Source organism: Siniperca chuatsi, linkage group LG13, assembly GCF_020085105.1.
Source record: "Siniperca chuatsi isolate FFG_IHB_CAS linkage group LG13, ASM2008510v1, whole genome shotgun sequence".
Taxonomy (NCBI): domain Eukaryota; kingdom Metazoa; phylum Chordata; class Actinopteri; order Centrarchiformes; family Sinipercidae; genus Siniperca; species Siniperca chuatsi.
This window is the reverse complement of record NC_058054.1, coordinates 6,736,415-6,751,380: the sequence shown is the minus strand read 5'-3', so window position 1 is coordinate 6,751,380 and position 14,966 is coordinate 6,736,415. Positions and strand designations below refer to the sequence as shown.

Here is a 14,966-nt window from a genome sequence, read left to right as displayed (position 1 = left end):
AGTAGCTGTCCACAACTTTCTGCCACACCAGTTACATTCTGACTCTCGTCTGACTCTTTTTTTTCTGTGAGAGATAGGGGAATGCATAGGTAAACAGAGAGAGAAGAAGAAATTGAGAAAAGCTTAAAGTCAAGGAGAATGATGGACAGAGATATGAGGCTAAGAGGAGGAGGAACCAGAGGGGGAAAAGCTTTTGATGGCGGAGAGCTGGGTTGGCAAGACTGTTGAATGGGGGTGAAAAATGGGGGTTGAAAGGAGGTTTTAGGAGTTTATGGAGTACAAGGGATGGGGGCAGACAACGGCTTCAGAGGAGATGAAGAGGAGTTTTGGAGAAGGTGATTTAGAGGTTGTCTAGAGCTTGAGTTAGAGGGAGGAGGAGAAAAGGGAGAAGTGTTTTGGTGGACAAGGGCACTGGGGGTATGTTTTCCAGAAATGTACAGTGGTTAAAAGAGGAGATATTAGAGAGGTGAGTGTGCAAGACCATAGAGCAGAAAGCTAGGAGACGAGAAGAGAAAAAGAAGACCTTGGAGTTGACTACTGGGGAAGGTGAAGATTAGGGAGGACGGTTTGTTGCACGCCACAGCGAGGAGGAGAAAGAGGGGGATCAGGACCAAATGCAGATTGGGGGGATGTGAAGAGTGAGGAATGGGGGGTTGGGGGAGGATAGACGGATGTGGGGGAGGAGGCCTTCAGAGGAGTGGCCATCTGTTGTTTCTGCTGTCCTGCGGTGGAGACTGTCGGCTCTTATAGCCAGGCCCTTTCCTTTGAACTTGAACAGAGCAGTTTTTGTGTCTGTATGTATGAGACCGAACAGAGCACAGAAAACTCCACGATCTGTTATGCTTTCTCTACTATATATAGATCATTTTGATAACTTTGCACTTCATTGAGATGTCTCCAAATAGCAAAATTGCAGCATAGCAACAGTTTTATCCATTGACTTCCATCGTTAATGCCTCCTATATAATCCATATTGACTTTGTTTTATCTGTCAATTCCCTTTCCTGCTGTAAGTGATACTGCCCATCCATTGTGTCACCAGTGTACTGTGGCTGTGTTAGAAGGTGATCTAAAGCTGCCTACTGTTATATTTGACTGACAGTCTCTTTGGTAACATATTTCCATACAGTAGATTCAAGTTTTCCACAGCTAAGAATATTAGCTGCATTGACACCTCACATTTTATGTATAGAGTCTAGTGTAGTTTAAAATAGTTAAGGTGTTTATTTATAATGTCAAAAGTGCAGTAGCATAGATGTGATCATAGCTCTTATACTAATGTGACGGTATGCAGCTCTGTTTTGCATGTATGTAGAATGCTTCCAGATGATTTCCTGAACTTTATACCTTGCCTGGAGCACTTGATAATGTTTGAATAGGCTCTTTGTTGCTGAAGGCTGTCTACCTATAGACACAGGGGTATCAATTTAGCCTTTTCAAACAGTTAGATTAAAACCTGCATCATGATCTAATTATGTTTCTGTTGTCAGGAAGTGAGTTAGCAAGTGTAGGTAGATAAATGTGTCTGCAGCATTCGTCTCAGTCATTTATGTGGTGCCTTCTGTGGTTTGCAGGTTGATATTTCCTATTTGCATGCAAATGAGTGCATTTAGAAGAACTCAAATTCTTGGTAATTAATGCACTACATTGTGGCATCTTTGAAACCTGCTGTATGAAGACCTCAAGTCACCTTATTATTTCAAAGGCTGTGAAGTGGTAGGACATGCAACATTTATTTTTTAAAACCACCATAATAATGTGTTAAGTGCTCTTTCAGAGGCCTTTTCACCCTATGAAATGGACTGCAGTTATTTTTGGGAAGCAAATGTCAGTGTGTTTTGAATTATTTCAAATTAAAATCTTTGTATTTCAGATTCCCTCCTGAACCAAAACAATACTTGTTCTTAGTTAGGAGGGATGTAAAGGGCATGTTATGAGTGTTTTTTTAAATGTTTTTTTTTATACCTCCACTACACACTACCAGTAAGACACATTAGTTTTTTAATTTGGTCCCAGTTTTTCTTTAAAGCTTAATCTTGAAACCCATTACCAACACACTACCTTCTGTTCAGAGAACTGGTCGATACTTGGAATTTACTGTAACCAGGCAATGTTTATATCTAATATTGGGCTCTTTTGTAATACACTGTGATCACAATTACAGTCTTCTAAGATTTTAGAAACAAAACTATTTTACATCTCTTGTTGTGCCCAATCATCGATGGATGGATGGTGATGCCACCATTATCTAACAATTAGATGGAAACAAAAATCCCAATGCACAATAATACAAAATTGATTGTGCAGCTCTGGATTGACACATCTACTTTGTTATGGCTGGTCAACAGTGACTGACCTCTTTTCAGTTCTCTTTTATGTGCTTCCTTCCTTCCTTCCTTCCTTTTTTTTTTTTAACAAGTATCCATTATAGAAGAGCAGAGTTTCAAGCTATTCAAGGCCTACACATAGTCACCCAAGCTGAAAATTATGAAAAAGTATGTGTTAAATTAAGCAGAATATACTTTAAATGTTAATATAGCGCAGATATTGGGATTTATCCTTTGTTTAGTTGTACTTGACAGTATTTGCAACATGTTGAAATGTGGCATCATTTGACTGTTTTACAGGTACGTCATCGAGCTTCAGACCAAGTTATGGCTCTGAAGATGAACAAGCTCAGCAGCAACAGAGCTAACATGTTGCGAGAGGTCCAACTAATGAACCGGCTTTCCCATCCAAACATACTCAGGTTGGTAACAGAATAACTTACTATATCCAAGGGTTACTAAGTTACTAAAAAGTTTCAGCTGGACTTGGAAAATGTGTTAATTTCTTCTCATATAATCATCAGAAACCAATTTAAAAGCCATTTTAATGTAGCTTATAAAACAAAGCAAGCAAAATAACGGCATTATTTTCCACTTTGTTATTCTGTTTGATTATTGCATTATCACGTATCATCAGCTACATTGTAAAACGTGATTAGCCCTGGTGTAAGAAAAAATAAGTAATTTTGTTTTAGCACGTTTTAGGTCTAATCCAAAAGGCCTTTTGTTTGTCAGTTCATTATAAGAGATATAACAATAAGATGCCAGTAGTAATTTGGAATGAGATTCATTTAATTCACAGTAGGCTTATTTTATTTTACTTTATCATTATTCCCACACAAAAGACGTTACAGTATATATTAGTCATTTCTTATGACTTCATTTCTTAACACCTGCCACTCTCAGTTATTAAAAATATATTGTGTTGCTATCTGCCTCTCCCTCTACCTCTCTCTTCTCTCTCTTGCTCATGTGATTGTGGTTGTGACCTGTTTCCTTTGGGGTTGGCTAGAAACTGTGTCAAACACAGAGCGTATTAACAATGGATTTTCTAAACCGCCAGCTCCTGTTAGAGCTGCAGCAGCTGCCTAGAGGCGAAAAAAGCGAGGAGGACCCTTTCTGTCACAAGGGAACAGGACGAGACTATGTACAATCAGGTTAATTTTTTTGATTCCGGTCAATGATTGGTCAGACAAAATGGGTAAAACATGATAGTGTGTAAGCCCCTTACACTTGACTTTGTGGTCCTGAAGTGAGGAGGAAGTTTTTAGAGGAGCTGTACAAATATAAACTGGTGTGCACTGACCAATAAAGTGGAGGTGGGACTTCATGCAGTGTAGACAGCTGATTGGCTTTTCCACATCGATACCCAAAGCACAGGCAGTCTAATCTTTGGTCAAACAAGATATGTCAAAACCTAAACCAGTGGAAGATGCAGCTATTAACTATTATATGAAGTAAACAAAACAGCGCTTGTCATCACCTGCATTAAGTAATTGAGCTTCTGGCACTGTAAGCTTTATGTGCAATCAAGACAGAATGCATAATACTATGAACAAGCCTTTGGACAGCACTAACATGCACATACATCAGTTGTAAAGGACCTTTTTGTTCTCTCTTTGAACTCTTGTCTTTAATTGTCCTTTATGTTATTGGTTGGTTGTGAATGTAAAATGTCTTTCTCGTCGTTTTATTACTTTTTACCCAAAAAGACCATTAGACAACTTGAGCACGTTCAAAACACTGCCGCCAGAGTTATAACAAGAACTGAGCACATTACCCCTGGCTACTAGTTATTTATAGAATAAATAAAATAAAAATGATCGTGTTTTCCTGTGGCTTTAATTGATCATTTTCTCTACTGTATTTTATGTCCTTTATTGAATTTAGGGCAACTTATTACTGCACTGTCATTACACTAATACTGTATTTCATCATTATGGTTTTTGGTCTATTTGTACTTTATTTTATTTTATTTATTGTGTTTTTAAATATTGTTCTAATGCACTTCTTCATCTCATGTAAAGCACTTTGAACTGCCTCTGTATTTACAAGGTGCTACACAAATAAACTTGCTTTGCCTGGTGTTTTATGACAGGAAGAGGAAAAGTCAGTAGACAAAATAAAACTTTATAGGAATGAGAATTCAAATCCATGCAATTTCAAGTTCACATTCTGCTCTGGGCTCCTGAGTGGGAGAGTGTGTGTTTATGAACATGAACATGCACATACATGCATAAATGTCTTTGTGTGTGTGTACTTGTGCATACACACATATGCACAGAATATTTTACAATGCCATCTTTGTTGAGCATGCCTAGTGGATTGTGTGAGTGTGTCTGTGTGTTAACAAGCGGACACTGAGGGGGCCATTGTTAGCTGAAATCCAACAAGGACCCAGAAAGTTGACCTTTTCATTGCCTTCAGAATTATGAGGCCTTCAACGCTGCTCGTGAACAAAGTTGGTTCGTATGTTGCTCTGCGCACACATTGTTTCACTTTAGTTGAAGGTGTACATGGTCCTTTCTGGGTTAAGGATATTTTGACAATTTGTAAAAACCCATCACACACACACACACACACACACACACACACACAAGTGAAAGAGCAGTGTGGAAGATTGTGTTTCTGTTTAATAAGAATGTAGAAATTGATAGGCTAGGTAGAGGGAGATATGGCTGGAATGCAGGTGAAGCAACTGAGCTGTTATTATCCTCCTGTTAACAGACAATCTCGCAGTAATCACTTGTCTGGTCTTGCCCGCTGAAATCTTAAACTTTTCTTAACTATTCTTCCTGCTTTCTCTGTTTACTCACAACAGAGAAGGTCATGCAAGTGTTTTGTTTAGCATTATTTTAATGTATATGACCCTTCAGAGCAAGTACTTGAACTAAGAGAAACTAAAAACTGTGTGGGATGGGTTTTCTCCCAACTTTTCATTAGATTGTGAATTGTGATAAGTAAGTTAAGATAAGTCAAGTTGTGTGTCAGCCTCAATACTCTGATTTAATTCATTCCAATCAATTTCTAACAGATGTCTTCGTGTTGTCTTAAAGCTTAAATCATTACATTATGAGACCTTCATCTTGCATGTCTTTTTGCAGGTTCAAGGGAGTGTGTGTCCATGAGGGCCAGCTTCACGCTCTGACAGAGGTAGGAAAACACACACAAACACACCATTTCACATTAAAGCTTGTGAACAAACCAATGATGTGTGAGATCAAAGCGTCACTACTAATGAAAGGCAGTGTACTGGTGTACCTATGTTCTAGCACTTCTTGTGTCTACATGTGAATGTGAGAACTGATGAATCCATGTGTTTGTAAATGTTCCTACTATTTTCAGGTGAGCGTTTACGTCATCCATGAACACAACACAGAAGCATGCTAGTCTGTAATTGTGGAAAGCCAAAAGACCTGAATGTTCTTAAGTATACATAACACTTTGGCTATGTGTTCGAGTGTGTGTGTGTGTGTGTGTGTGTGTGTGTGTGTGTGTGTGTGTGTGTGTGTGTGTGTGTGTGTGAGAGGGAGAGAAAGAGGGAGCGATAATTTGATACAGACGGCTAATAAAATTCTCCAGGGACTGTTAGGGCATACACCATTAGGGTTACAGTGAGTAGTATTTTTAGGCTGTACAACGCCTATATTTAACCTGTGTATGTTCATCTGTGTGTTCAAGTGTGTTTAAGTGTGTGTGTGGGAGAGAGGGACAGATAACTTTGCGTATGTGATTAATCATTAATTAGTCATGGAAAATGCTTGATAAGCAGTTGATTATATTTAGCTCCTTAATGAAAAAGCTAGAAGGTCAGTCCTAATTCTCTTTATTTGGAAGAGAAATGAAAGGTACAAAGGGTAAATATGACCTGAAACCTAATTAATATGGCATTCCTGTTGTAATGAATAGCTTCTCCTACACTTACAAAGAATTAGTTTTGGTTTTCTTTGCTGAGCCAATGTGAAGCAGATGCACTTTGACAGAATGTAAAAAAGGATTTTGTGCCGGCTTTTGTGTGGATATTGCACTGAGCCTTTGTCAGGATTTTTGCAATAACTAATATGTGAATAATACAACAATAATACAGGACCAGGGGTGAAATTAAAAATCAGTAGTCTGAAAAACAGAGGTCTGCAAATATTCTTCAATTCATATTTAGAAACATTAGCTGGGTATCGTTTGATTTTCAGGACATTGGAAACATTGCTAAATGATGGATTCTAGATATGAGAATTTTACTAAAATAAAAGAGAATTTTTGGTAGAGCTGATGATTAATTGATAAGTCGTTCAACAGAAAATTAATCTGCAACTATTTTGATCGTTGATTAATTGTTAAGTCATTTTTCAAAAAGTTTTTGGTGGTTACAGTTTGCTGGTTACAGCTTTTCGAATGTGAGAAATTTCTGCTTTTCCTTCTTGCATTATAGTAAACTACATTTCTTGAGTTTTGGACTGTTGGTCAGATAAGAAAAGCAATATACAGACGTCTCCTTGGGCTCTGGAAAATTGTGATGGGTATATTTTTTTATTATTTTAGGCCTCTTTATGGACCAAAAGAGTAATCGAGAAAATAATCAGCAGATAATAATCATTATTTGCAGCTCTAATTTCTTGCTGTATTCACCTGCCGTTGATGCACAACTACTACTTTACTCAAGGATGGTAACATCATGCTATTAGTTTGATGTCCTAAGCCGTGGGATGACAGTTCTATGTCCTGTGGTCATTTTATTCACAGAAAAACTGCACAAAAACACACATTCATGATAGATGCACACATGTACATGTACATAGATTCACACACGTACACTTCAACAGCTGAACCAGTGACTTAAGATGCATCTTTGTAAAAACGTTTGTATTTTAATACGCATTCAATGATTCATCCCACTCTGGAGAAAGCATACACTGTTAAAGATGCCTCCAGGCGCACACACATGTACTTGATTACACTGTTACATCGCACAGTGAATGTGCTTATTGTATCCTTGACAAACAAAGACAAACACCAACTTTCTGCAGAACACATTTTAAGATTCCAAATTTACACACACACACACACACACACACACACACTTCATCCTATTCTGTAGTTGCAAAGTGAATCCATGCATTGTAAGACACACATATACATACATGCACACTGCAGTAGGTCTTGTTTTCCTGCTGCAGGGTCAACAGATCCTCTTGTGTCATGTCAGGACCAAACTGAATGCTCTGACCCTGGTAGCAGGCTCATGCTGTTTTGTTACCTGACCCCCACGATGAGGCCGTGCTCAGAGGAAATGGAGAATTAAGTTGCTGCATGGCCCCAAGCTAGCTCGAGAAACTCACCATCTCTCACACACAGACACACGCAAATTTACAAACAACTGCAAAATAAACAAACCACAGGCAAAAGAAAATCTTGGGGGGACCCTTCGCCCGTCCTCAAGGCACCCACTTTGGGAACCACTGATCTAGACCGAGCCTTGTTTTGTCTCTGCTGAATATCAATCTAATGCACTTTATAGGAAATGCTTCTGCAATCATAATCTGGACTAATGGTAAGTCATGACCCATGGCAGGATTATACTGCTGTTTGAAGCTGCTCCCAGCAGCAAACAAGGATTCTTTTGTTTGAGTCTTTCCAGGGTTTTTAACCTGAAACACAGACAGTGTAACAGAGCAATTTCCACAGCAGTTGTAACCAGCCGTATGTTTCTCATTTCCTTAGCACTCTACATTATACATGATCATGGTGAGGCACATATGGCTCAAACATGTGCTATGTCAAGTAATTACTCTGGTATATCAGTAACTTGACAAATAGGATAAAGCAAATTCCAGGGGAATTTACCATCCCTGAATAAGAGGCTTTTTTGAATGCGACTTTACTTCCATTCAGTTACATTTAGTTGACACAGCAGGTGCCCTCTTCTGCTAAACCATGTGATTTGCTTTCTGGATCAGGCACATTTTGCACTCAATGCATATTGGCTGTGCTGTCTAGCTCTTAAATGAGATGATAAAGGAAGGCAGTTGGATTAGAGTTTTACTTGTCTCCAGTGGAGTTTTCCCCTGTTGTATCCCTCTCCCCCCCAAACTTCAACCAGGCAGACAACAGATGTTGAACTCGGTGGCTACTGAGGAATTTGTTGGACAAATACTGTAATCCTCTGAGGTCTTCAATTGGGTTGTGTTTATATGTGTGTGTGTGTCAGAACATTTGATGGTATCAGGACTGCAGGGAGCTCAACCTTTTGGGGGGCATTAAAGGTCTAGCATTAGTCAATTTTGTCTCAACTGTTGATTAGGATCTAAAATAAAAAAAAATATATATATATATGCAATGGACAAGATTATTCATGTCTGGAATATTTTAATGAATGTTTCACTATGTGTGATCCAAGGACAAAGACTTAATTTAAAGTCCTAGGCTGAAAAAATGGTCCAGCAAAACTGATGTAGTTTGGCACACTTCTCATCTTCATCAGGCTACATTCTAGTTTATTGCTGTATACCACTGAATTAATAAAAATAGGATGTTATTAAAGAGATATTTACTTTAGCTGTAACAAACAGCAAGTATAGGTCACTTGGGTAGTGGATCCAAAATATTTACAAACATTATGTGACATACCAACATTGGCTTTCTGAGCTAACTGTATCACAATGACTTTAACTTAGTTGACAAAGCAGGTTTTTCATATTAGCGATCCTGAATCGATTTAACATCACCAAGCCTGTTAAATGTTTATTTTCTATTTTTTACACTTTAAATTGGATACCAAATGTAGAAGGATACCTTCTTTAAGATGCCACCGATTGAAAACTCAGTCCAGTTAGTAGTCAGTCCTTTGGAGGCTGAACCATCACAGCACTTAAGATATAAGTAGTCTAGAGAGATGGTGTGACAAGGGATGTGAACCTGCATTCAGCTGGAAAGTCATGCACAGTTTAGGAGAGATAATGACCTTTGTTGTAGGAAGGCAGCTCATTGAGTTGATAGATCTGATATAATTGTCTTGCTCAGGTTACATTTTTACAATACCCATTCATATAGATTTTTACATTTATTGTAAAAAAAAAATGCTAAGATTATCTGATAAATAGAATTAATCTGGCCAGAGGCCCAGTTTATTCAATGAGAAAATGAGAAACCTCCTCCCCTCACCATCACCCCCTATGTCCTAATTATATGCCGTCAGCCATACCAATAACCACAGCTAAACCAGACCATCTCTTTATCCCATCTCAGCTCTATCTAGTTAACCGCTGTTTGTAATATGTGACATGGGATTAGTGTGTCTGTGTGTTTGCATGCAAGCAGCAAGGTCAGACATGTTCTTCTGGATCGAAGCTGACAGACAGAGTGATTTGTCCTCCTGGCTGTCCACTCTTCAGCCTGCACGATGGTCAGACGGTCCACATTCATGCATGCAGGAAACTAGTAGTTCTATCAGCCAGCTGAACAGGCTGTCAGCCACATTTTATTCAGCCAGTTGGTCGATACACCAGCTAGCCCCTAGGCGGGCTGTCTGTAACCCAAACAACCCACCACTCAGTCATACACTCTGTGTGCCAGCTGGATAGGCAGTTAGTTTGTGTAATGTAGTTAGTCTGTACCTCTATGTAGTTAAAGTGTGTCTGAATATTTTAACGATATAGCGAGTCACTCAGTCAAAACAGGAATATTTAGTCATTCAGAGCATAGCAATGCAATTCCAGGCTGAAGAACATTTAATGTTAGTAATCAATAATTGTTTGACAAAAGATGTCCTTAAATTTTTTCAGTCCATATGTTCTGAACCCTATAATTCGGCCATCTATTTGTTGTTCAACATGTTTTGGGCAGAACATGCTATTAGAATTTAAATTTCAAAAATTTATTAGATGCATTAGTTAGCCTAGCACCATTTTTAAAAAAATATTTGAAATAGAAAACTGAAATTATATATTTCTGTAAAATGTAATAGTTTGTGTTCCTTGGGTCAGTGTTTTGTTAATATCTACCTACGTATTTGTTTGTGTGTCTCTCTTTGTCTCTCTCCAGTACATCAATGGTGGAAACCTGGAGCAGCTTCTAGACAGCAACAAACACCTGAGTTGGCCAACAAGGGTGAAACTGGCTTGTGAGATTGCCAGTGGCCTGGCCTACTTGCATTACAAAGGCATATTCCACCGGGACCTCACCTCCAAGGTTAGCTAGACAGGCTAATTGGTCATTAAGAGGAGAAACCATAGCTAAAAATAGAACTGCAGGCCTTCTTGTGGCCACAGTACAACAAAGTAGCATATCCTGTAGATTTGTATTTTTTTAATTTACATATCTACATGGAGCTTTAACGTGTAGTATTTTTGGTTTAGAGATCCACATATTGTCCTAGGCGTGCTAGGGAATGTATTAGTTCAGAAATGTTTTCATGACTCTTCCTTTGACTTTGGCAACTTTTGTGTTTCTGTTGTCCAGTAATTTCAGGTGGCCTAGGACTTTTGTACAGTACTGTACAGTATATATTCAAATATTAGTTGGTTTTGACAGCTCAGAGTGTGATATCAGTGTTTTTATTATTTTATTAGTGAAGCATCCTCTGTACATAAGACTTGTGTTAGATGTTAGATGCAAATGTTAGATGTAAAAGACTTATCTGCTCCTAGTTAGACCTGTTAACCTCTCTGTAAAGAACACAGTGTCACAGTCAGATGTGATAATCTGTACCAGGCAGCTTCTAGTTTTCCAACTTGACCCAGAGCCATGTTGGCATGGAACTGGCAGGAAACAGGGACAGTATGCACTCTGCTGTAAACTCATATTAATTGCCTGTCTAAGCCTGTCGTTCAGTTTTGTAGTTGATTCTGAGGGTTAAATGGTGTCATAGCCTTGCAGATTATAGTTCCTCAATTTGATACAAAGTCCATTTGCTTATGACTCATAACGGAGTCATTCAACTCAATGGACAAAGCAACTTTGTAAATATTATAATTAATGCTATGTACATGTTCCAAACACGCTCACCTTCCAACTGTAACTTTATTCTATGTTTTAGAAGTTATACTGTATTTTTATACAGCTACATGTCGATATACCCTTCAATTATAAAGGAGTTATAAGCTATAAATTCACAAAGTGCAAGAAATGCCCAGGAATAAGGCAGTAACGTTTTGACAGCACATACAGTACATTTTACTACATAGTGCCAAGGACTAAAGGGCAAGGTGGCATTGTAAGACATATGTAAACAAAAGGTACTTAACACATTGTGTATGTACTATACATTAATGTACACTTAAGCAGCATGGTAGAGCATGCTAACCCACAATTAAGGACGGAAGCATAGTGAGAGTGTTGTGCACTGGATTCATGTATCACAAGTTATGCCAGGTAGAATGATATGTATAAATAAACTGTGAGTATATAGAACATTAACATTCAGCTCAACTCAGTATCTGTGGCTACCAGGTGTCAGTTTGTTAACTGTCATGTTACACAGGGTTGTGCAGAGGATGTCAGCAGTAACAGTAGATTTACAAATAGTTCCTTTTAGGGTGAAGGAGAAGAGTCAAAACTTTCCTGTTAGTTCCCATTTTCTCTGTACAGAGAATGAGAATGTACAGTAAAATAATGTTGAAGGCTGAAGTTCAATCAGGAAGTGGAGGTTGGGCTGATATCGCTATGCTGCAAAATGTTTTTTTTAAAATCACTTCCTCAACTAAACATGTGTGATAATAATGATAATGTTTTTCTGTATTCACAGAACTGCCTGATCAAATGTGATGACATCGGCTACACAGCAGTGGTGGGAGACTTTGGCCTTGCAGAAAAGATCCCCACCAATCTGTAAGGAGTTCTCCACTGATTACTGCTCTACATACTGTAGATATACCCGGTCCTAGATCTTTATTAGTAGAAAAAAAATAATGTTTTGGAAGCTCATTTCTTTTCCTCTAACTGCCTTACTTAATTAATGCATTAATCAATACTAATCCTATGAATGTGTAGTGTGAAAGGGGCTGTCACCCAACTCTAGCTTGACAAAGCTTTGCAGCCTCTTTTAGCTCATTGTTTTGGTTTTTAATAGCACAATTACTCTCCTTGAGTCTCAGCTTTTTTCACCAACCCCTGTAGGCCCATGGGTTGTACACAAACCCATGTATACTACCTGCCAGTCACCAAACGGTAAACAGACAGTTAGTAAGTGGCTGATGAGCAAAGTGAAGCATTTAGCAGTTAAAGCCCCAGATATTTTTCTCAGAAAACCAGAGTTAAAAGAGGAGTGAATATTGGACTTACATTTTTTAGGTGGTGATAGATGACTCCAATTGAATGCTAATGTTGTTCTATGTCTGCTTGATGTGTAAGTAGCCAGTTGTTTGTTTGTATGTTAGCAATAACAACTTAATAATCTAATGATGTATGTTAGCTATGTACTTGTTAGCTTGTTTTGATGTTTTATCTGCCCCCTAGTGGCCAAACAATTATTAGTGCAGTGCAGATTTTTTTGCCCTAACCTAATTTTTTATCAATTATTCACTATTAGGCCCTTGTTATTATAGCTGCACTGCCCCTCATTTTACTTCAGGAGTTAATCTTCTCATTGACATTGTGGAAATCTGTCAAGATATAGAGTGTCACATCTGGTGCAAATTATTTTAAATAGCCGTAAAGAGAGAAAATACTTATATTATTAATATTGATCATCATTTTGTCCATGTCTGCTCTCTGCTGCAATGTGTTTTGTTCTTTTCTGTTTTCCTTGTTACAGCTATTTGTAACTCACATAAGTGTGTTCCTTCACCTCATACCAGGCACAGGGTTATTTATTAGCATGTGTCTGGCACTGAATTTAACAGCAGGCTGTAAAGTTCACATTCTCAACTTTAGTGTTTTGATAACAGGAGAATGCTATCAGCGTAGGGTTTTGGTTTTTTAACGCTGCAGTAGCACAGTGAACAAGGGGGATTGTTTTCTCTTTTCTAAAATGTCTTCAGGAACAGTGTTGATACGACTCAGACAAATGATCATTTCTATAATCTTGTACATCTCTGCATGTGTATGTGGGTATGTATGTATGAATAATGCACAGAATGTAGCTGTACCTATCATTTTTTTTACTAGGTGATAAAGTGCAAAAGCTACTGAACTTAAATGATTAGAGAGGAAGATCCATTGTACAGACTAACAATTTAATACTGCAATTATGTGTTAACTAGAGGGTACACACAGAACAAGATGGTCATTTTGAGTGAAAAAGCTAGGGCAGAGTGGACTTAGTTTTCATATTTGCACTGATTTTCTGTATCAGCTTCTTTTATCCAGCAGGTTGTTCATATTAACATTACAGAAGCAGACTAAAGAAATGACCTCCCACAAATGCACTTATTTTTCATTCAAGTGCAAAACGTAACCTTGTGATTTTTCTCTTGCTATTCATTTCTCCAGTCATCATTTACACACAGCACGACCATGGTCAGGTCAGGCTTTTCTTCCTGGTGGTGCACTGGGTCAGGGGAGGATTGTTTCAAACCAACTTTTTGTCAGCTTGACATATTTACGCACAAATTGACATTGAGTCTGCTCTGCCTACATGATTTTATTACACTATTCAACCAGGAACACAGAGTTCAGGAGTCACCTCAAAGCCTCTGAAGTTTCTTGAATTATTTGGCACAAATTACTTCCTCATTATAATGCACCAAATACATCAACATGTGGTCCATAATCTTTGTCAATCATTGTGTGTGTGTGTGTGTAGTGCTGAAGGAGAGAAGCTTTCAGTGGTTGGTTCTCCTTTCTGGATGGCTCCAGAGGTGCTGAGAGATGAATCCTACAACGAGAAGGTAAATTCCCCAACTTTGACCTCTGCCACTGCAGCAGTTAATACCAAGTAGTGGTATTAGCTTAGATGGTGTGGAAAATAAACTCAAATAAGATGATATTTGATGAGTTTTGATTAAACTTAAACACCTGGGGATAGTGGATCATAAAAGCAGCAAAAAATAAGATCAAAGCAAAACACTAATGATACATAATCAAAACAAAATAATGAGTTGGTATTAAGATGCACAGTTTCCATTGATCATGACATTTCTGGAAAATTGTGGAGTTTAGAGAGTCGTATTTCAGACAGAAGGATAGGGAAAATCAGGGAGTTCCACAAATGTTTTACTTTATAACAAACCAGGCAGTTTACCATTTTGGAAAAACAAACCAAGGAGGAAACTTTTTGGTGTTTGCATGTCTTCATGTGTGTCTATCTGTTTTCAGGCTGATGTATTCTCCTATGGTATAATCCTGTGTGAGATCATTGCAAGGGTCCAGGCTGACCCTGACTTCCTCCCCCGCACAGAGGTGACTGCTCATCTACTTCTCACCTCATTTCCACCCTATAATCTTGAAATACTCCACCTGCCTGTTTGCATTTTACACAGGTTGTTCTGTTGGTGTCCCATAATTCACGCCCTGTTTATACTGTGTAACATTCATATGACTCATACAGACCTCAGAATGAGTGCTAAAGGTACATTTTCTGATCACAATTCTGTAATAACTAACTTTATGGGATCCTTATCAAAAATATTCACGTGTTTATTTAAAAAGAATGAATGTGGGTTAATATACTAAAGGCAGAAACACTCTGTATCCAGTTTTGGTTCT

At 38.2% G+C, this 14,966-nt stretch overlaps 1 protein-coding gene across 1 annotated transcript in view; it reads left to right on the top strand.

Moving 5' to 3' along the window:
- tesk2 (testis associated actin remodelling kinase 2) overlaps positions 1-14,966 on the top strand; it is a 32,463-nt gene that overhangs the window by 8,474 nt on the left and 9,023 nt on the right. Inside the window, exons 4-9 of the mRNA XM_044220747.1 lie at positions 2,628-2,749; positions 5,432-5,480; positions 10,365-10,511; positions 12,067-12,149; positions 14,065-14,149; positions 14,577-14,660. Of these exons, the coding sequence (XP_044076682.1) occupies positions 2,628-2,749; positions 5,432-5,480; positions 10,365-10,511; positions 12,067-12,149; positions 14,065-14,149; positions 14,577-14,660 (570 nt within the window). The remainder of the gene's footprint in view (positions 1-2,627; positions 2,750-5,431; positions 5,481-10,364; positions 10,512-12,066; positions 12,150-14,064; positions 14,150-14,576; positions 14,661-14,966) is intronic.